Here is a 22,445-nt window from a genome sequence, read left to right as displayed (position 1 = left end):
AATTCATTTTAATAATTTTGCCTTTGTTGGAACAGTTAAGGGTCACATAGTAAAAGTCCGTTGGTGTGTGGATAGTGTACCCCGTTCGCTCGAGTTCCTTGGGGTCAGTTCTGTAGGTTTTAACAGTCTCGACAGTTAAAACCTACAGTACTGATTTTGGGAAGCTTGTGCGAATGGGGTTTTTAATGAACATTGGGGGCGGCGATTGAGCACGAAGTTTCGATTTAGCTTATTTACATCATTACACGATTACATACTCTCACAAACACAATCTCATTTTAACCTACCCAATCATGTCCTCAATCCCCGCTCCCATGGAGTGCGAGCGATCCGCATGTGATTGACACGACCATTACCGTTCCTTTACACAACCGGACTTGGACTGACTTGATCCTGGCTATCCCACCTCGATCCGCAAAAAAAAAAAAAAAAAAACTTCTATCAATTACTTTTTTTGTCAACCATTTTTTGAAAATAGTTTGAAATAATTAAAAAAAATACACAAGTTGAGTAAATCCACTCAACTGTGTACAATGTTGCAGAAAAAGTACTGGAACGCGCTACCCAGGCAAATTTTTTGCCGCTTCTCTCCTTGCAGAACTTCTGCAAAAGAGAGAGATGAAGAGAGCGAGCTGAAAAGTACGGGAACGTGCTGCAAAAAAGTGACTTATGCTGGCTGCAGAATTCTGCAGAAGCTGCAGAAATTCTGCAATTCTGCAAGTACGGGAATAGACCTATTGTTTTTTCCATCGATTAACCTTCAATTCGACGTCGATTATCGTCGACGCAAACAGTTTGACAGTTCTCTTCAGTTGATCTTGTTCGGACTTGATTGTAACCGAGCCGAACCAGTTGTTGTTGGTTTTAGGCTTTGGGAGGATTTTGGACAGTTTAAAGGTAAGTTGTGTTCTAGGTTGAATTACTTTTTCTGTCGGAAAGTTCCTTCGGGAGTAGGCGAGCGACCGAATAAAATTGTCTTGTATTCCAGATTGCGGTCTTCGTGGCGGTATAGGAGGAGGAGGAGGACGGGAAATATGGTTTACTCGGCGGGCCATTCTGGAAGACGGGACGGGAAGGAACCAGTTTGCGATCGAGGAAGCGGTTGGTGAGTCATGTTTTAGAAACGATGAAGGAGGTGTGCTGGAAGTGCGATTGGACGATCGAAATTAAAAATAGGATGAATGGAACATCGCAAATTCTTAACTTTTCAGTCCAATAATTCCAAACTGAAAAATAAAAAAAATCTAAAATACTAAAGTTTAAAAATACTTCAACGCTGATTTGATTTGATAATTGTAAAATTAAATTATAAAGTTTTTCTTTCTTATTTAAAATTCTAGCATTCCAGAACTTAAGAATGCAAGAATTTGAAAATTCTAAATTTATTTAATTTCTTGATATTGTGCAAATTGTTAAAATTCTCAAATTTCTTGAACTTAAAATTCCCTAATTCCTAATCTAATCTAATCTAATCTAATCAGACCCTAGCGCAGCCAATCTTTCGAAGGGATCCTGGAGAGTGCCTTAGGTTAGATGACGCCTAGCACTCTTCTTGTCATTTATTAACATTTGTAGTGCGCCATTGCATTAGAATGCATTGAAACATCACAAGCGTTAAACCGGCCAGGCCTACTGCGTAAAGCCGTATCGCAGAGATGACTCGTAATTGGGTTGAGTTTGAGCACAGAGTGTTCGAACAACAACACAATTCAGAATCGACAGGGGAGGAAGAAGCGTGGGGACACACCACCATACGCTCCGAGATTTGGTTGTATTCGTTGGGAGCACCATGCTAAGAAGGTTTGGTACTCCGGGACCCTCTGGGATGGGACATTGTATTTCCACGAATGCCCTGGACACTATTTGCCGTGGTTATAGCGCCACAACTCGCTCTCTGTAACAGTAGTCCTAATTCCAGTCCACGCTCACCAAGTCGTCATGGCCTAGTGGTTAGCATTTTTGCTTACCAATCCAAAGGACGGGGGATCGAACCCCGCCTCGAGCGACTTTGATTTTTTGTTCCTATTCATCATTTCAAATTTCTGTGTTCTTAACTTTCTCGTTGGGAGCAGATGGGAATCGAACCCAGAACCATTCGCTTACAAAGCGAACACCGTAACCAGTCAGCCACGGCCGCTCCCACTTAAAATTCCCTAATTCCTAAATACTAAAATTCTTCAATTCATAAATACAAAAAATCTAACATTATAAAGTTCTTAAATTCCTAAAACGTTAGTCGCACGAGTTGGAATTTTGAATTCGAAAAATTCCAAAATTGTAAATTCTAAAATTCAAATAATTTATATTTTTAAATAAAAAAATACAAATTCTAAAAATTAAAAAAAAAATGAAAAATGAAAAAAATACAAAGTGCAAAAATTATATAACATTGAAAAAATACAAAGTAATTTTTTTAAGTTTTAAAAATGTTATAGTTTATATTTTTTTTATATTTTAAACTTTAAAAAATCTTTAAAAAAATCAAAAAATTCTTAAATTTAAAAATTTTAAATTTGAAACAATCTACAATGTATGATTTTTGAAAATTTTAAAGGATTTTACAATGTTTTTAAAAAATGGTCTATTAAAAACAGGAGTTATAAAAATATCACAAATTGAAATAAATGATTTTGGTATTGAGGTACTCTAAAATTTTGAAATTCAGAAAATTTGAATTTTACAATTTTAGAATTTTAGAATTTCAGAATTTTAGAATTTTAGAATTTTAGAATTTTAGAATTTAAGAATTTAAGAATTTAAGAATTTTAGAATTTTAGAATTTTAGAATTTTAGAATTTTAGAATTTTAGAATTTTAGAATTTTAGAATTTTAGAATTTTAGAATTTTAGAATTTTAGAATTTTAGAATTTTAGAATTTTAGAATTTTAGAATTTTAGAATTTTAGAATTTTAGAATTTTAGAATTTTAGAATTTTAGGGTCATACAAAAATGCTGAAATTTGTAAACGTTTGATCATTAATTTTTTTTAAGCATTCTCAAATTTGGTACAATTTTTAAATAATAATGATATTTTCGGATTTTAAAACTACTTGCAATAATTTGAGTTTTATATGTTTTTAAATTATTATTTTTTAGATGTCTTCATTTATAATTGTTTTTAAATGTTTAAATTTTGATATTTCTAGATTACTTTTTCAATACAACCAATGCGCCATGGGTTTCCTATGTACATAGGACCTTTTGTAAAAGTAAGCGAGAATTTATAAATTTAGTTTTTCTTTTACAGTTCAAAAATAATAAAAATAAAAATGAAATTTTATTGTCTTGAAATTATATTATTATTATTTTTGAAATCAGAATTTAATTTATAAATTCTTGCCAATTGTTGACTGATGATATATTTTTCAGGCAACAAACATATTCCAATCTGATCCTGCCGGAAACGTGTCGTAGAACCCACGGAAGCAGCCACGTTTTCTCGGTCTCGTACTCCGAGTCCGTTGTCTCGTACTCCGGTAAACATCAATCCGTCGGAGATCCAAGATTGGCGTCGCATCCGGGTTTTGATCAGCTCGTCGAGTCCAACACGACAAAGATGCTGCCACGGCCGCCTCAGAAGAACACCAACATCCAAGCCGGAAGCTGCGGTCAAGGCAAATCCCGAAGGTAGCCAAGTTGGAGAAGAATCAGCAAAACGCAAGTGAAATTAGGTGAACAAGTGAATATTTTTGTAAATTTTTGACAGCTTGAATAAAAAAAAATCAATAAAAACAAAACAAACAGTTTTTCAACTGCAACATAACCTAAAAAACCGAAATGACAGCACACGACAATAGCACGACATTCTAAATAACAAAACCGTGCGACGTCGGTCGAATGTCGTACGACAATGTCGTACAATTTCGATCATCGATCGCACGACAAATACGACATTTTGGTGCAAAAACGTATGACATTCGTGCGAAAGTCGCACGACATTGTCGTGCGACGTCGTACGATTGCACGGACGACAAACGACGGACGTCTGACGGACTTTTCAGTCAGGGAGGTCGAAAATCACTAAATTTGAATTTTAAAAACGGAAAAAATAAATCAAGGATATTTTGATCTATTCTAGCATATTTTTTTGATTTGACTTTAAGTTTTATCAAGATTCTGATCCGAAAACTATAAAAATTATTTTGGATTATATTTAAATCTTTGACTGTTAAAAAAATAAATATGAATATTGTAATAAAAAGCCATATGCAACATTTGCATGAAAAAGACCTTTAAAATGCATTTTACACTTGTTCAGTTGTTTTGCAATCATTATAATATAAACCATAGTTTTCAAAAAATGTTAGATTTGACGATGATGATGATGATGATCCCACCTCTTACCCCTACAAAGGTTTGAGCTGGACGAGTTATCGTTATGATATTTTATTTGAACATTTAAATCAGTATTGCAAAACAAAACGACCTGATTTTTAAGCAAATATAAATTAGCCTCCGTCATTACAGTTTACTTTTACTTTTTAAATTTAGGTAAATATAACTGTTTTTTTTAAATTATCAGCGATTGGCAATCTTCTACAAAGTTGTTTCTTGTCATATTTCGCACATTTGGATGAGTAATTGACACTTAAAACCGAGCTTAAAACACATCATCTGACCATTTTCTTGAACAGCTATCACACTTATTCCAATAAAATTTTAATATTTAATAATCAAGGCAATTTCAACAAAAACAACAACAACAAACAAAAAATTAATGTCTCAAAAATGTATCGATGAAACATTTCGCTCTTTGGAGCATCGGAAAGACGAGAAAAGTTCCTATGAGACACTTTTGAAAGTAGCGATGACTATTTTTTCCTGAAGAGTTTGTTCTTATATAAAACACGGTTGTAGAAAACAATTTTTTAAACTAGTCGTTAGGCTTGAGATTTCGACATTTTGACAAAGTATTACAAAATCCCGATTTTGACGAATTGGGTACTAAAGCCCTATGTCAATTTTTATGTACAACGCTAAAAAACACGATTAAAAACCATTTCTGATCACTTTTTTTCATTTTAATGCAAAAAAAAAAATTGATAAGACAACATTTTTTTGATGGATTAACTATGGTCCCTTTGGAACGAGCTGTCAAGTAGGAGCTTTTCTGTCAAGAAGGACCGCGAGGTTAATTTTTCAAAATTGATTTAAAAATCCATTTTAAACTCTTTGTGGTCGTACGAAGGGTCATTGTACTCAGAAAAATAAGCTTTATCGCTCTAAACAATAATATCAGAAATCTAAGTTTCATTTTAGGACCCAATTCCCGACTTGAGTGGCCACCCTGGCAAAAAAAAGCCTCTAGACGGGCTTCGATCTAAAAATTTGCAAAAAAAAAACATTTTCAACCAATTTTTGATCTTGAAAAATCATTGGAAAGAAGAACTCTTAAATTTACTTGTTTGGAAGATTGACTTGTTTTATGTAATTTTTTTCAGGGGTCAACTTTGGCTGTGTTTATTAATAAATAATTACTAAACACAACAATTTTCACATAATAAGCTAAGTATGCAGATCGGAAGGAACGCGGTCACGGGACCATCCACAAACCACGAGGATTTTTTTTTGGAAATCTCAACCCCCCTCCCTCGTGGACAAATTTTCATACAAAAAAAAACTTTTTTGTATGGAGCGTGGACAATCGCCATACCCCCCCCCCCCCCCCCCCAAATGTGTCCACGTGGTTTATGGATGATCCCCAAGATATGTTGCGCATTCTTTTCGTGCCTAAATTCTTAAATTCCTAAATCAGTAACTTTTCAAATTTAAGATTTTTTAAATTCCAAAATTTTTATTTAAAAAAAAAAACTAACTTAATCCACCTATGTGGTTGATGCCTTCCTCACTTTTTACCAACAATGGGTAATGTGAGTGGTTTGGACACATATTTCAGCTATTTTTTTTTGGTCATAACTCGAGACAGGGTTGCCAGATCATCAATGTTTTGGACTCGTTGGAAAGGTCTCTTGATTACCTAACCAACGATGGGTCGGATGATGGATCCGGACATCGTTTACATACTTTAAAGTGAGATCCGGCATCAAAAAAGTACAAATATATCACTTAAGTGGTCATAACTCGACACAGGGTTGCCAGATCATCAATGTTTTGAACTCGTTGGAAAGGCTTTTCAATCACCTAACTAACGATGGGTCGGATGATGGATCCGGACATCGTTTACATGCATATAAATGAGATCCGGATATATGTGAAAACACATTTTTATACATAACTTTTGAACTAGTTATCGAAACTTCAAACAATTCAATAGCGATGTATGGGACTCTAAACCAAGTCGAATGCAACTAGTTTGGTCAAAATCGGTCCAGCCAGTGCTGAGAAAACTCAGTGAGAATTTTGGTCACATACATACATACACACACATACACACACACATACACACACACAGACATTTGTTCAGTTTTCGATTCTGAGTCGATATGTATACATGAAGGTGGGTCTTTGAGCTTTTAATAAAAAGTTCATTTTTAGAGCAGGATTATAGCCTTACCTCAGTGAGGAAGGCAAAAGAGTTTTTGAATGTTAGAATTTCGAGGTTTTCGTAAATTTGTATTTTCTAATTTATATATTTCAGATATTTAAAACTTTGAAATTTCGACTTGTAGTTTCTGAAATTTTCAGTTATAGAATTTACAAATTTTTGAGCTGTTGAATTTATAAATACTTTGATATTAAAATTATTATTCAATTCTACATATTTTTTATTTTGCATTTAAACATTTCAGTTGTTAAATATTGTTGATATGTCCTGCATTATTTTTAATTTTTTTATTATTTGAAATTTGTGAAATGTTTGTTTTCCCTATTATATTTTTTTAAATTTAAGATTTTTTAAATTCCAAAATTTTAAATTTAAAAAAAATGAGTTTTTGAAAGTTAGAATTTCGAGGTTTTCGTAAATTTGTAGTTTCTAATTTTTATATTTCAGATTTTTAAAACTTTTGAAATTTCGACTTGTAATTTCTGAAATTTTTTAGGTATCGAATTTAATTTTTTTTGAGCTGTTGAATTTATAAATACTTTGATATTAAAATTATTATTCATTTCTACATATTTTTTATTTTGCATTTAAAAATTTCAATTGTTAAATATTGTTGAAATTTCCTGCATTATTTTTATTTTTTATTATTTGAAATTTGTGAAATGTTTGTTTTCCATATTTTCGGTTTTTTATTTTTCTTCTTTATTTTTATTCGGCAGGGATTTTCAATATTATTAATCGAATACAAAATTATTAAAAAGTTTGTAATTATCAGTCGCATTCAAAAAGGAAAATTCCAATTCTTTGATTTTTTCATCAAAACAAGCACCGCGCGAAGAAACGTCAAACGCAACTTTCCGTTTCTGTTATTTTTCAGCTGCTTACCGCTTAAGAAAAATCTTTTCGTGACCCTTTTTTTTCCTGCAAAATCCTTGTCCGTTTCTTGGGCGTTTTTTATATGGAGTTTTGCGTTCCTTCCGATCTGCGTATCGGCCTATATAGAGGAAATTATAACCATGAAAAAACTCGATAGGCAAAAGGTAATGAGGAGGAGGTGGTAAACTAAGCCAAATGCTATCAGAAAGAAACACAAACTAAACAAGATAAAAACAAATTAAAGTACAAAAAATGATAAATACAAAAATATTTATAAAACAAGAGAAGTAAAGTTTTTCGAAGAACAAAAGTTCCTCAAAATGACCTCCTAAACACGGTAAAAATAAAAACTTGGACAGTAGAGGGTTAACCCAGTTCTATGCTGCTTGTCCCCAAATCCAAATCGGATTGCAACACTTTCCTGATCTTTTATCTTCCCCCCATCCGCCGCGTTCCAACCGGTACTGATTCGAACCAACTTCACCGAATTGGTCGTCATCGATGAATCATCGAAATAGTCAAAAGAAATTTCGGAATGCTACAGCAAAACCTTCAAATGCAGTTGTTTATGTTTTTTTTTTGCTGATTTTTGTTATATTTTCTTTCCTCAGCTGTGAGAAAAATCCACATCCATCTCTCTCCCTCTAATCTGGTGGCGCGCGGAATCGGTGTTCCCCCCACAACCAGGCAGGTAAACCACACATCCTTCTTAAGAGTACAAAGAACTGAAAAAAGCTAACGACGCGACACGGGCCCACTGCTTAGATGATTCCGATCTTGTTGGCGATGTCCAGGGCGTCGTAGTCGCGCGCCAGCCGCACGTACGCCTTCTTCTTGCCGTCCGGTCGCACCAGGGTGTTGATCTTGGACACCTTGATGTCGTACAGCTTCTTGACCGCCGCCTTGACGTGGTTCTTGTTGGCGCGCAGATGGATCAGGAACACGAGCGTGTTGTTGTCCTCGATCTTCTTCATCGCGGCTTCCGTCGTCAGCGGGTACTTGATGATGTTGTACGCGTCCATGCTGTGGAGGGGGGAGGGGGAGAGAGATTTGATTAATTTGTTGAGTTTTACTCTGGTGGATTTTGACGTTCACTTTCCAAGCGGATGTCTCAATCTTTAAGTATATTGTCTAGTTGGTGTGTGGTAGACAATAGTTGCAACGGAAAGAGTTTTGCTCTAGCATTCGACGAAAGAGGGAGGATTTCAGCAAGTTGAAGTCACCCCCTTCAAATTGAAGGTCGAATGCAAACTTGGAGTAGCGTTTTTCGAGTAGTTTTCGTTGGTTGTTTCCTTCTTTTAGTATATTGATTAGTTGGTATGTTGTAAACAATAGTTGCAACGGAAGGAAGCTTTATCTAGCATTCAGTTGAGTGAGATGAGTTCATCGAAAGGAAAAACATCTTAAAGTTTTTTGTGAGGAATGCAGACTTTCAAACACAGAATTCGCAGTTAACTTACCGGCTACGGGTCGGCACCGACTTGCGCGGGAACTTGGGGTTGCGTGGCAGACGCAGAGTACGCGGCCGGCGGAACTTGACCGTGGTGCGGATCTTGCGCAGCGCAGTTCCGAACGCTCCCTTGACCACCTGCAAAAAGAAAAGGTTGTTAGTATGTTGAAGAATTGTTGACCGGAACATTCCCGGAAGAAGAGATCGAATCAGTTGGAAGACTAAAAGTGATTTCACAACTTTGCTACCGCAAAGTTCAAGGAGATTCCCTCTTCAAGGTTTTCATCATTTAGGAAGAAGTTACGGGGGGCGCCTTTTGTTGACCAATACTGACCTTGGTCTTGGTGCGCTTGGCCCTCAGCAGAGCGGCGGCACGAGCCTTAGCGGCACCCTTCTGCACCTTGGCCTCGATGGCCTTCTTGTCGCCCTTGGTGGCGGCGACCTTCTTGGTGGCGGGCTTCTTCGCGGCAGCCTTCTTCGTTCCGGCAGCTCCCTTCTTCTTGGCGGCAGCAGCTCCGGTAGCACCGGCCTTCTTGGCACCGGCGGCACCCTTCTTGGCAGCGGTCTTCTTCGGGGCTGGCTTCTTGGCGGCGGCCTTCTTGTCGCCAGCCGCAGTCTTCTTGGCCTTGGCGGCGGCATCAGCAGCCTTTTTGGCCGCAGCCGCCGTCGGAGCCTTCTTGCCAGTAGCGGCACCGCTTCCGGCAGCAGCAGCCGCTCCCTTCTTAGCGGCGGCACCCTTCTTGGCCGGTTCGGTCTTGGGGGCAGCGGCCGGAGCCTTCTTGCCTCCCTCGGCGGCCTTCTTGGCAGCCGGAGCAGCGGCCTTCGAATCAGCAGCAGCCGGACGCTTCTCAGCTGGCTTCTTCTCGGCGGCAGCCGGCTTCTTCTCAGCAGCTGGCTTCTTCTCCGGAGCGGCCTTCTTCTCGCCCGAGCCGGAAGCAGCAGCGGCCGCCGCTGGCTTCTTCTCCTTCTTTTCGGCCGGTTGGCCCGCTACAAAGAAACAAAAGCAAAAAAAAACACAATCAGTCAACCGCCACAAAAAAAATCAACCCGCCAAAACAATCCGGAACACCGTCGTCAAAACAGCCATCAGAAATCTAGTATTCATTGCTTCTTCCACGATTGGATCAGAGAGATTCCCTCTAGAAGTGAAATTTCATCACGGTAGGCCTCGTCCATCAATTTTATTTACATCTCCCAAAAAGCACTTCACTCCCTCGTGGCGTACACAATCGCACCAATCAACACGCAAATTTCGCCCAAAAAACCACGAAATTCCCAACTTTCACGCACGCTCCCTCACCACCGCCACAAATCCTCACGAAAGCACACAATTTCACACCACTTAGTCGCCATCGAACCCCGAAAAATCCATAATTTTCGCTTACCGGACTTTTCAGACGGTTTCTTCGGAGCCATACTTGTGATGGAAAAGAGCTGTCAACGAAAAGGAAGCCTCGACGACAGTTTCTTCTTCTTCGGCGTTGCGGTGTTGTTCTTCTTGCTCTGCCCCGGAAACGTGAACTGTCAAAATGGGCAGTGCCATCTGGGTGGTCGGTCCGGAAAGCTCGCGTGAAAAGTGAGCCAGCAAGTAGGCAATCCGCACAACAACAAAAAAGGTAAACTTTGAGCCGAGGGGAACGACACAGTGAAATATCGTGGATTTTGTATAAAATTCCACCATTTCTTTCAAATCCGATTGAATCTGACTCAGCGTGTGAAATCCAACAAATCCGAGTAAATCAGATTTCGGCTACCCGAGCCGACGGTGATAACAAAAAAAAAGGCAAATCAAAAACAAATACTGTTAAAATAACAGAAAGTGTTATTGCGGATTTCAGAGATTTTTAGACAATCGTGCAATTTGTGGAAAGCTCTCCAACAAAGTGCACACCTCAAACTACAGCAGAAAAAAACTATCTAATACACTCACCCCAGTTTGAAACTGTTCTAAAGTGGTCGAAAGCAACAAAGCTCAGTCGAGACACGCCCCACTCTAGGCGTCAGGGGAGGAGAAGGGGTAGGATTTCAAGTGTGCAAATATTTGGCGTGCAGATCTTATTTGCAAGGGTGGAGAATTTGGTGCAAAGTGTGCAATATGGAATACTAAACTGCCGCTCTAATCTAGTCCGTCCCATATGTAAGAACCAGGGGGATGCTAAAGGCCGCCATCTTGGGTGATTGAGATTGATAACGCGCGCAAACTGCGCACAGTGAAAACAAAAATATTTGTTTTATTAATAATTTAATTTTTGTTATAAGACTTACTGCAGTAAAAGTCAAATTACACAGTAGTTAAGTAAACATTTCATGTGATAAAAGTACAACTTTAGTAGTTTAAATTGATAAAAATCACTTCAAAAACATAAACTAACTTTTGAACTTACATCGCGGTAAAATTCTACATAAAAACAATAATTACTTTATTTTCATTTTATGCCTGCAGTTTTTGTACTTTTTTTACAGTGCGCAGTTGCTTTGTTTTGGTTCCGTAACGAACAGCTGTTCTTTTGTGCTGGCGCCGTAATCGACAGCTCCCTTTTGTTCTGGTGCCGAAGTTGACAGCTTGTGTTGGCTACGGGCGAGCTGCTGAGATATAGATGTCGCCCCCCTGGTAAAAACAACAAGCCGAGAAAAACGCAAGTGAAAATTGTCCCACCCATAAGGCTACGTGTAAGAATTGGGTACTAAAGCCCTATGTCAATTTTTATGTACAACGTTAAAAAACACGATTAAAAACCATTTCTGATCACTTTTTTTTCATTTTAATGCAAATTTTTTTTTGACAAGACAACATTTTTTCGATGGATTAACTATGGTCCCCTTGGAACGAGCTGTCAAGAAGGAGCTTTTCTGTCAAGAAGGACCGCGAGATTAATTTTTCAAAATTGATTTAAAAACCCATTTTAAACTCTTTGTGGTCGTACAAAGGGTCATTGTACTCAGAAAAAAAAGTTTTTTCCCTGTAAACAATAATATCAGCAATCTAAGCTTCATTTTAGGACCCAATTTCACGAAAAACTAGATTTTCTTCGGTTTTTTTGGAATAAAGTACAACATTTTATTGGTTTATCTGATAGTTCACATGAACCAAACTGCTTAATTTCTTCAAAATTGACGAAATTACATATGGGACGGACTTGCTTTGAACGGCAGTAAAGCCTTAAGTAAATTTTTATGTGTAACCTCGTGTACAACAGTAAAAAACACGATTAGAAACCATTTCTGATCACTTTTTTTCATTTTAATGCAAAAAATAAATAAATTTTTTCGATGGATCAACTATGGACCTTTTCTGGAAAGAAGGGCCGTAAAGTTATTTTTTGTAAATTGATTTAAAAATCCATTTTAAATCCTTTGTGGTCGTACAAAGGGTCATTGTACTCAGAAAAATAAGCTTTAACGTTGTGAACAATAATATGACAAATTTAAGCTTCACTTTAGGACCCAATTAAATAGGACTCTTTAATTTAAAGATGATAAAAAAAAATAAAATCCAAAAAACAAAAATTCTATTATTTAAAAAAAAAATAATAATAATAAACTGTATCATTCTTAGAAATTTTCAATATTATTATATCGATTACAAGATTATTGATTATTTTGTAATTTTTAGTCGCATTCGAATATTTGATTTTTTCATCAAATATTGCAAACAAGCACCACGCGAAGGAATGTCAAAAGCCACTTTTCGTTTCTGTTCCTTTTCAGCTGCGTATCGCTTAAGAAAAATCTTTTCGTGACCATTTCTTGGGAGTTTTTTTATAAGGAGTTTTACCATAGACTAATTAAAGACTAAACACTCTGAACATTTTTTTCAAAAAAATGTGACTCATTTGCTGTGAACCACGTGAACCACGTTCAACCGCATCGGCTCGCCCCCCGTATGACAGATTTGCTTGGCTGCACTGTTTTTTTTTCTCGATTTTGCTTTGCGCTGATTTGCGCGCGCGAAACGACTTGTTTATGTTTTGATTCTTTGCAAATCTGTTGGCTGGTGAAATTTTCTATGCCGACTTTTGCTCATAATTTCCGCAAAATAAGTTATTTTAATCGTGATTTTATTGGTTTGGAAATCGGTGCAGGTTAATGAAGTTGCAGTGCACGAGGAGCATTAAAATTCCCGCATCAAGAAGGTGAACTTTTTTCTGTTTGGAATCAGAACATGAAAGTACTCGGAACAGCTACTCCTGCAGCTTTACATCGAGCAGGATGCAATGCAGGTGCTAATCATTGAGAAAGTTACGTCGCTAGGGTAGAAAAGTAAGTTCAGGTTCTTGGGGGAATTTTGTTATTTTTTTTATAAACGGTTGTTACTTTTAGCTTCACCATTTCATTGTGTTGGTGCCACTCCAAAAAATCTGCAATCACAAGAGGCGAGTCATCGGTGACAAGAAAGCCGGCTTCCGCAAGAAGAGGAAGTACGAGTTGAAACGTCCGGCGGCCAACACCAAGATTAGGGTCAGCCGTGTCCACTTTGTGCGAACTCGCTGTGGAAACAGGAAGTTCCGTATGCTCCGTCTGGACGCCGGCAACTTTGCTTGGGCAAGAAGCATGACTTGAAGGCCGGCTAGGAGGATGCGTGAAGAAGTGAGCAAAGCATCTCAAGAAGTACGCTAAATGTCAGAGGACTTCCAAAATCGAACCCACTCTGGAAAAGCATTTCAACGCTGGACGTCTTCTGGCCATCATCGCTTTCCGACCTGGATCGGATCGTCGAACAGGTCCATCGTGCGGATGTCCATCGACTAGGTGATGCTGTACGCTCCGATTAAGACAAAGATAAACTCCTTGGGTCTGGAGCTGCGGCTGCAGCTCGACCTCGGTGAACACAATTTCGTTTTGTGTGTCCGGCGTGGCGTGGCGCAGGTCGTTGCAGCGGTACGAGAAATGATGGTTGATGTCCACGCGTGAAAATTTTGGCAATCTGGAGAACATCATTCACCGGGACGGTCGGTTCGGCCTGGCGCGTGCTTAGGATAAGCGATAAGTAACGTCTTGTCGGTGTACACGGCCAGCAGGGACGGGAACTCCAATCACGATCGTTTTGACGACAGAACCTACCATAGGTACAATCTGCTCACTCAAAGGACCAACCGCTAAAACTTCGAAAAGATGTGTTACTGTCGAACCGAAACTGTTTATGTAACAGAATGCGAAGAATCCGTATTGTCAAATGAATCGAGTGCTAGATAGAGTGGGAAGAAACTCATCCCAAAAATGATGTAGGGTATATGACCCTATTTTGGACCTAGTACCTATTTTGGACCTATTTTTATTAATCGAGGTAGTTCAGGCTTTAAAAGTACGAATTCACTTAATCCAACCAACAGAAAGTGTACGCAGGATCGTTTTGTAGCTTACCTCTTCCAAAAATGTTAACATTTTTGATTATTTCCGCTTTTTCAGCCACTTTTTCCAATGCCATTCGTATTTCCTACCATTTTCCTAGCACATAGATTAGGTCCAAAAATTCCAGCCTCGTTGCTTATCAGATTTGGCTCGCGACACCTTGATGATTTTTTCTGTTTTGCACTGACACCAAGCAATTTCGTCCGGTTTCCGAGCAATGTAACTGTTGTTTATTTAATTCTTTTATGTTTTTCATCACTAAACCATTGAAATAACTATTCTATTATCGAAAAAAACACAATTCAAAATATTTTTTCAAATAGACCGCGTTGGATCAGTTTTTGGACCTACTTTGCCGTCGGTTCAAGGATATCACCAACACATGTATAACAAGGTGTTGCCAGTTTAGTTTATCAATTTATTTCGATATTTCATTGAAATTAATTGATAATTTTTAATTTAATATTTTGAATTGAATTTCTTTACTGTAATTATTTGAAAGAAATCTAAGTTTTAAAAAGCAAATGATTAACAGAAACAACGAAAATATGTTTTTTAAACGATAAAAATGCAAATTGATGATAGAGATTTAGATGATTGTTAGGATCGATTGCAAAGTATCCCAAAATTTAAACTGATGTTGATTTATTTTTATCTAAACATCGTTATCACCAATTTAGCTGCATATATTTTTAATTTTTGCTTCAAAAAAATGCAAACTGGCTACCCTGTTTGAATTGAAGGGTAAACGATTGAAAAACCTAAAGGGTCTAGTTCATTTAATCGTCAGCTGTCACCATGACAGGAGCTGTCAACATGGTTTACGAGTGGTTTTTGAAAAAGTCGTATGAATTAAATTTAAAAAATCTTGAGTTAGTTTTAAAAAGATCCTAAGCGCTTGTTATAAACAAATCAATTTTTCGATCAGCTCTCGATCAATTTACGAATTATAAATAAAAAATGCACAACTTCAAAATGCTCTTTACTGAAAAACAAACAAAATTTGATTTGATTCAGAGAACAAAAAAATCAAATAAGTGTCGGAGATCGTGATGGCTGTTACGACGTATTGCAAACTAATCAGAGAAATATTCATATGGAAAAAAATTACCGTGTCAATCATGTTAGAAACACAATTAAACCAGCTAGAAAAATAAAAATCATCGAAAAAAAAGCAAAACAGGTGCGATGTTAACTTTATGAAGTTTATGATTTCAGACATATCTGATTACCGTAAATTTGGGTGACTTTGATAGGTTTGAGATTTTTCCGCAAAATAAAGAGTACAAACTAAATACGTACGGAATGGTATGGAATCATACTGACCGTGGTAAAGAAGTGCTCAAAGTACCTCATAAAGAATTTTTCATGAAATTTTTAAAAGTTTAAAAAGTTAGTTAACAATAATTAAGAAAATGTTGATAAATAGCATTATTTTAATCTTCACAAAGTGTCATGATTTTCTCAATGAACATAATTTTAAATCATAAAACGGAATGCATTTTCGGATTCTTCAGACAATCTTCTACTAGGAAAAGGTAAAATAATTTTGTGAATAATAAGTCTTATTAAATATTATTTGTTTTTGAAAGATGTGTGTGTGTGTGTGTGTGTGTGTGTGTGTGTGTGTGTGTGTGCAACTAACCAAACGGGACCACGCGGCCGCTTCCTACAAATTGAGTTGTTTTCATGTATTTTTTTTTAGCTCTCATTCTATACATGCAAATAACTCGCATAGGCATTTGGAAGGTGTTAGCTCTGCCGAGCTTCGGTGACCCATTTCTACGCTGGCTAGCCGAGCGCGAGGTACTTCAGCTTTGTCGACAAGCCCCGCCCTGAAGAGCGTTTGGACCAATCGGATTCAAACGTTATTTAGAACTTCCGAAGCCTTGTCAAATGGACAAGGACCCAGCGCGTATATAGTTGGTAGCAACAGTATTCCTAACTACAGTTATAGCTCACCAAGTCGCGATGGCCTAGTGGTTAGCATATTTGCTTACCAATCCAAAGGACGGGGGATCGAACCCCGACTCGAGCGACTTTAATTTTTCGTTCATGTTCAGAGTTTCAAGATTTATATTTCCTTTACTTTCTCGTTGGGAGCAGATGGGAATCGAACCCAGGACCATTTGCTTACAAAGCGAACGCCGTAACCAGTAAGCCACGGCCGCTCCTATTATTTGTTTTTGAAAGATAATTTAAAAAAATCTTCTAATTTAAAGGCATTTTCAGTAAAACAAATTTCATTTAAAATGTGAAGACTTTGGATTCGTTCTTTGAATATAATATAAATCTATAATTTAATAAACAAAACTAGTTTCAACGATTTTCAGGCAAAGTTCTGAATTTTTAACAATTTTACCTAAAACTTATATGTATAAGGTTAAAAAGCTAATAAACTTAGTTAACTAAATATTGACATAAACGATTTTCTTAAAAATTATATCAGCAACCTAAGTGATGGTAAGTTCGAAGTAAAAATAATGTTTGAACACTTCAAATCTGCTTTTAACAAAACAAATTATGACTATCAAAGGAACCCTGGTATTCAAACAAAGATTTTTTTTCAAATTTTACATTGTTTTTAAAAGTACAACATGTAGTTAAACTTTTTGTCAAGCAACTGTAAAGTTTGACATGACAGATGAGAAAATTTCACACCAAGTTACAAGCTATTATCTCCCTTTAAAATTTCTTGATTGTTTAATAATATTTGAACTTAAGCTCTGCGTAAAATTTAGAACCTTTTTTCATTGTGACCAGTGTTGCGTTCCTCACGCGCTCACGCGCTCGTGAGCGCTCACTTTTCGCTCATTCGTGAGGAGGAGCGCTGCGCGAGCTAGCTCACGTTTGCCCGCGCTCACGTTTGCTCCGATTTTTTCAGCTCGCGTTTGCCCCACGCTCGCGCTCGCGCTCATTTTTCGCTCACGGAGCGCTCACTTTGGAAATATCGCGAATCGTTTTGAATCGAATCTTTTTGAGACAGTTTTTTGTTTTTCAATCCTAGTTAGATTTTGTACTTCTGGCGCAGCATGTCAGTGGAAACAAAGGAAGGGTATGATTGCGTGAGCAAAAAGGACTGTAAACCTTAGAAAAACTTACAAAACAATGAAATAATTCAAGAAGATTTATGCTGGGGTAAGTTCGATTCAATGTGATATGCATGGTTGATTTAAATATAAAATTAAACTGTTTTATGTACCTAAACAGTATGTTGGATCAGAATGAGCAAACAATAAACAAAAGTCATTCCGTTTAATAAATCGTTCAGTGCTTGGAAACGGCTGATCATTTTTATAAAGTTAATCTTTCTCTTTCTCATTCTAGAAAATAGGGTAAAATTGTTGAAACAGTTCTCTTTTTACAAAAAGCCTCCAAATTGCTAGTGTTTGAAATAACCCATTTGAATGAAATAATATAAATTGTCATTGTTATGTTTTATCACATAAAGGGTGGCTCCTCTTCCGTAAAGTAAATTATATCGAACACTTCCGCTACCAAGTTTTGAAGATATTAAATTACAGATTCAATAAATATTTTTTTCAATATGGACATTCTCTAAAATGTTCCGAATACAACTTTTATAAAGTTTGCTACTGTTTTTTAAAGGTCTAATAAAACAATTTTTTTGGTGTTTTTAAAACCGCCTAGAATCAAAACTCCGGATTTTAAAAAGATAAAATAAACATTAGTCAATCAATTTTTTTTTTTTGTAAATATTTTTTTATATTTTTGTTTGTTTGACCACTTTCTTGTTTGTTTTTGCTGCCTGTGCTGAGATAGTTCTAGAAACTTCGTTTCAAACAGGCAGATGCTTCAACAGGGAAAAACAACTACCTACTTTGGCTCACCAGCTCACGTGAGCGCAAAACGCTCCGGTGAGCGTGAGCGAGCACGAGCTACCTGATAAAAACTCACGCTCCAGCTGGAGCGAGCACGCTTTCCGTGAGCGCTCGCTCATTCGCAACCCTGATTGTGACTTGTTATGTATTGTGTATGTATCTCTGTCATTCATTTCATTTTAAGTTAAGGTGTTTTATTGCGACTAATAACGGGTTGTCTTTTATGTTCTAATGCTTGAACAATTAGGTCGTAAGAATACGCAAATTGTAAATAGGACAGAGACCTGCTAAAGAAGCGTGAGTTTCCATTCAATATAATAAAAACACGTTTTCATATTCAAATCCAATGTTTTATCATAATTATTCAATTTCTGGAAAAAATATTTTCCAAATTATAATCGTGGATAGGCCCTTTGGTTTATCAAACCGAGTTTCTGTAAGTGTGCGTGTTGCCGCCACACGCCGCAATTCGTGTTGTCCAAATTTCAACCAATCAGAGTGTAGGTCCAAAATAGGTTCAGCGGTGTCTCCAAAATACATTCAATAAGTCCAAAAAGCATCCAAAAAATGTTTTACTCGAAATGCTTATTACAATGAAATGGTTAAATTATTTCCAAATTTCAATAGTATACTTTGTTAAGCATAAATTAAGGCACAAAACAATCCTGAAACGAGCCAAATTAGTTAGACCGTTGATGAAAACAATGCGAAATATGTTGACGCTTTGCATAGTAGGTCCAAAATAGGGCCAAATACCCTATTGAATTATATGAAATAAAATTTGAAAATAATCAAATCAGTTATTATATTTGAAAAGCGAACACATACAATTTGAAAAACAGTTATTAAAATTAAAACATCAATAAGCAATATTTGCCTGATGATCTGCTTCACCTGCGGCTGTCCTACTCATCGAAGCAAGCTAAGCGATCCGGTGTCCGCAGCCGCCGACCACTGTGTAGTATTTAGCTGCGCTTTGTTTAAGTCCAATTTCAATTCCAATTTTGGCCCTTTCGGCGCTTATTCCGCCAGCCTATCTAGACCTGCCCGAGTCGGATAGGGTTTGCGGCCCGCGGCTGAGGTTCATTTACTTTCGATTTCACCGACAAGTCAATCGCATCTTCCCCCTGTGTTCCATGTACCGAAAGTTATCACGCTTACCGCCATCGCGGTCTGTCCGGAAAGCACACTTTTTCTTACGCAAAAGTTGCACTAACCGGATTCATTCCTTTTGCGACCGGTAGTCGGAAGTCCTGGGACACGATACACGACCGAAACCGATGCGGTAAGCGACCAATCTTTCCATCATTCGAACGGGACCGAAAAGAAATTTGAATTTCAAAACAAACTTTATGGCCATAACCTTGGCTAAGCTGTCGGTGGTTCCGGTTCTCCGATTCTTCTGGGATGGCACAATCACACCCCATAAAACGAATGTGTGTGGTTGTTTAAAAATTCAAGAATCAAAACAAAAACAAAAAAACGACAGTGGAGCCAGTCCTTGACATTTTGATCTGTCATTTTTGACAGTGAACCGGCCCTGCCGAGGGGTCATAAAAAGGTTGAGTCATGGTTCAGAGGTCACTGTTTAGTCTTTTATTAGTCTATGGTTTTACGTTCTTTCCGAGCTGCATACAAGGCTACATATCAGCCTTTTAAATTCTGGATAGGACTCTGTTGGAATTTCAGTTGACTCCGACTTTGACACAACTTTTATTTTTGCTTTTGTCGGAAAAGTATTGTTTACATTTGAATAAATATCAGGCAACGTACACGTTAAAATGGAAGTAAGTCAAAGTGGATTTTATCGTTGGAAATCCTAAAAATCTGATCAATCTTTGAAATATTATCTATCGAACAAATCCTGTGTAATCTGTTAGAATCAAACAAAATGGCATGGAATCATCGGAATCATTACAATGAGAGCTCAATGGCTTACTGTCGTTCCCCTCGGAATCTCTGGTTGGTACGAGATGTGAGCCGTTATTATCATCTTTTTAGTTTTTAGTGCAGCCTCTACTGTTGAAATTGTTGATAAACAATCCGAAATCGTCAAGAACGGAACGACTTTCCGTAAATCTACGTCGTCCGTGTTTATCCAAGCATTTAAAAGTTGGTTCTAACGTAATCCTTCCGATTTCCCAGGCATAAACCCAACCATGCAATCTTCCGGCTCCGACATAAACCGCCTGTGCGAGTGTGGAATCTGCTACGAAGGCTTGCGGGATGCGCACATCTGTCCGCAGTGTTCGAACCCGTTCTGCCACAGGTGCATCACGCAATGGCTGGGCCGGCACCACGATTGTCCCGTCTGCCGGAAGCAGCTCAGCGGCCAGAAGCTGGTCAAGGCTCGCATTTACGAACAGGTGCTGGAGCACGTAAACAGTGCTCCGCCGGTGGCCGCCAACGGTGCCAACTGCGCCAAGCACCGGGACAAGCAACTGTCGCTGTTTTGCTGGACCTGTACGGAGTGCGCCTGTGTCACGTGTCTGTTCTCGAAGACGCACGCCAAGCACAAGGAGCAGGTCGTTCTTTTTGGTGATAAAATATTGTTTTATCAAATTGATCTTAAAATTAATTCAAACTTATTTTTTACAGAATGTGCCTCCAAAAAGCTCAAAACTCGCGTCTTGAACGAACTCGGATGGATTATTAGCCGCGATCAGGAGATCGACCAGGCCATTGGTCTTCACGGAGATAACGTAATGAAACTAAGCGCTGAGAAGAATCGTATTTTTGCAAACATTCAGCAAGTGCTCGATGCAGTCAAGGGACAGTTTGATAAGGAGTGCGCCAAGCAGCAGGATAAAATCAATCTGCTCGAGGCAGATAAGAAGAGCAACTCTGAACTGCGTGGAACGGCGGAGGAATGGATAAAATCTGAGAAAATGTACGCAACTGCGATCGTATTAAATTCGATAAATAACTTGATATAATTTGTAGATTCGAACTGCTGCCAAAAATCGCTGCACTTCTGAAGCAGAATCGGTTCAACTCAACTCTTACGAAACCGAAGCCCGTCGAGAATGTTAACCCAAACTTCAAAAAGTATAATTTACTTATCTTCAATTGTTTTATAAATAATACAAATTTTATTTCAGTGATTTGATTCCCGAACTAATCCAGTTCACCCTGCCCGCCGAGGGCCGCGAAATCTCGCAGATCTTCAAGGTTGATGGTGGGTTCGAATTCAAAGTGCAAATCAACCCCGACGGCGCTACCTTCTACAAGGTGGCACTAACCATCGAGAAGGGAATCGGCGGCGTTTATCTCGTTTCTCTAGGAAGCAATCCGCTGGAACCGATTAAGTTTGTACTGCGTCAAGCGTCGCCCTTGGGTCGAGTTCATCCCGGAGCGGATGCGGCTCCGTCGGTGACGGTCAACGTTCAGCTGGCCAAGACGTACGCGGAAAAGTGCGTACAACTTCAGAGATACGTTCACCAGCTGGAGCAGTTTGGCAATAGTTTGAAAGTGGGCGGCCAGGAGCAACTTGCGGCCAATGCGGCGCTGTCCGGCAAATGCAATGACCAGGAGGCCCACATTCAAGAGCTGGTTCAGGTTCGGAACAAGCTCAAGACTCTTTGCCAGAACCATCAAGAGAGGGTTGCTTTACTTGAACGTGGTGTGTACGAATTGTCGGAAAGTTTGCGGTTTCAAACCGGTCAACTGCAGGAACGTGAACGTTTGCTTGCGGAAAAACGTTTGGAAAAATCTGCGCTGGAGAATGATTGGCTGCAGAAGACGCATGATTTGAATGAGAAATGTGTGGCAAACTCTGACCTGGAGAATCAACTGCGGAAGAAGACGCTCGAATTCAATAGACTGAAACGTGAAGCAAACCAGAAACAAGGCGCGCTGGAGAATCAACTGCTGCAGCAAAGGCGTGAATTGAATGCAAAAAGTGCGGAATATTCTGCGCTGAACGATCAACTGTTGCAAAAGATGCGTGATTTTAAAGCGCTGAAAAGGGAGTCGATCAAGAAACTTGGCGCACTCGTTATCGTGGTCATGTGTCTGGGGTTGTATGTTTTTAAGTAGTCTGCGCAGAGTAATTTGGTAGTGCGTAAGAGTTGTTACGTTTGCTCAGGTTGATGGCACATAAATTAAAGATATGTGAGGAGTTAATAAATCGGTATTCTTTGCATAGAAATGTAGGTATGTCATGCTTTTTATTTACTACAAAGAAATACCTATACAATTCTGAAATATGGGTGATGACGTCATGCTTCGAATTCCCGGACGCTTCGAAACCCGGACACTTCATCTTGTTTTATCAAGTATTTGGATATAAGTTCGCATAATAACTGTAAATATTGTGTTTTTTATGAATTCTAAAATCAACTTTAATTTCAAATTTGTTTAGAACCTGTAGTCATTGCCAAAACAATTAAATAATATAAAAATAACTATGAGTTTACCTGAG

General features: G+C 38.1%; 3 protein-coding genes across 4 annotated transcripts; 2 read left to right on the top strand and 1 right to left on the bottom strand.

The window, feature by feature from the left end:
• The first annotated feature begins 797 nt into the window (after window positions 1-797).
• Window positions 798-3,727, top strand: LOC120426539 (uncharacterized). Its single transcript, XM_039591311.2, has 2 exons — window positions 798-1,105; window positions 3,370-3,727. The coding sequence occupies exons 1-2, from the start codon at window positions 1,035-1,037 to the stop codon at window positions 3,629-3,631; spliced, it is 333 nt and encodes a 110-aa protein (XP_039447245.1). The 5' UTR covers window positions 798-1,034; the 3' UTR covers window positions 3,632-3,727.
• Window positions 3,728-8,014: 4,287 nt separating this feature from the next.
• On the bottom strand, window positions 8,015-10,370 carry LOC120426907 (tol-Pal system protein TolA). The gene is made up of 4 exons (XM_039591716.2): window positions 10,217-10,370; window positions 9,166-9,818; window positions 8,842-8,969; window positions 8,015-8,404 (listed from the first exon to the last, which is right to left on the bottom strand). The coding sequence occupies exons 1-4, from the start codon at window positions 10,245-10,247 to the stop codon at window positions 8,143-8,145; spliced, it is 1,074 nt and encodes a 357-aa protein (XP_039447650.1). The 5' UTR covers window positions 10,248-10,370; the 3' UTR covers window positions 8,015-8,142.
• Window positions 10,307-22,076, top strand: LOC120426897 (uncharacterized). Of its 2 annotated transcripts, none has more exons than XM_039591709.2 (5): window positions 10,307-10,447; window positions 20,168-20,560; window positions 20,621-20,912; window positions 20,966-21,070; window positions 21,124-22,076. In XM_039591709.2, exons 2-5 carry the CDS (start codon window positions 20,182-20,184, stop codon window positions 22,058-22,060), a joined length of 1,713 nt encoding a protein of 570 aa, XP_039447643.1. In that variant the 5' UTR covers window positions 10,307-10,447; window positions 20,168-20,181; the 3' UTR covers window positions 22,061-22,076. The 2 variants fall into 2 exon arrangements, with proteins under 2 accessions (XP_039447643.1, XP_052565890.1); XM_052709930.1 differs by lacking the exon at window positions 10,307-10,447 and adding an exon at window positions 19,987-20,108.
• The last annotated feature ends 369 nt before the right edge of the window (window positions 22,077-22,445 follow it).

The sequence above is a fragment of the Culex pipiens genome, chromosome 3 (assembly GCF_016801865.2).
Source record: "Culex pipiens pallens isolate TS chromosome 3, TS_CPP_V2, whole genome shotgun sequence".
NCBI lineage: Eukaryota > Metazoa > Arthropoda > Insecta > Diptera > Culicidae > Culex > Culex pipiens.
Note: the sequence above shows the minus strand (reverse complement) of the source record. Positions and strands in the feature narration are given on the sequence as shown.

Excerpts from the sequence above, each read along its gene's own strand:
- LOC120426897 (XM_039591709.2), top strand. The coding sequence starts at position 20,182 with ATGCAATCTTCCGGCTCCGACATAAACCGCCTGTGCGAGTGTGGAATC. Across the intron at positions 20,561-20,620 it reads GGAGCAGGTCGTTCTTTTTG|AATGTGCCTCCAAAAAGCTC; the intron begins GTGATAAAATAT and ends TATTTTTTACAG. Across the intron at positions 20,913-20,965 it reads TGGATAAAATCTGAGAAAAT|ATTCGAACTGCTGCCAAAAA; the intron begins GTACGCAACTGC and ends TATAATTTGTAG.
- LOC120426907 (XM_039591716.2), bottom strand. The coding sequence starts at position 10,247 with ATGGCTCCGAAGAAACCGTCTGAAAAGTCCG. Across the intron at positions 9,819-10,216 it reads GAAACCGTCTGAAAAGTCCG|CGGGCCAACCGGCCGAAAAG; the intron begins GTAAGCGAAAAT and ends GTTTCTTTGTAG. Across the intron at positions 8,405-8,841 it reads TCGGTGCCGACCCGTAGCCG|CATGGACGCGTACAACATCA; the intron begins GTAAGTTAACTG and ends CCCCCTCCACAG.
- LOC120426539 (XM_039591311.2), top strand. The coding sequence starts at position 1,035 with ATGGTTTACTCGGCGGGCCATTCTGGAAGACGGGACGGGAAGGAACCA. Across the intron at positions 1,106-3,369 it reads TGCGATCGAGGAAGCGGTTG|GCAACAAACATATTCCAATC; the intron begins GTGAGTCATGTT and ends TATATTTTTCAG.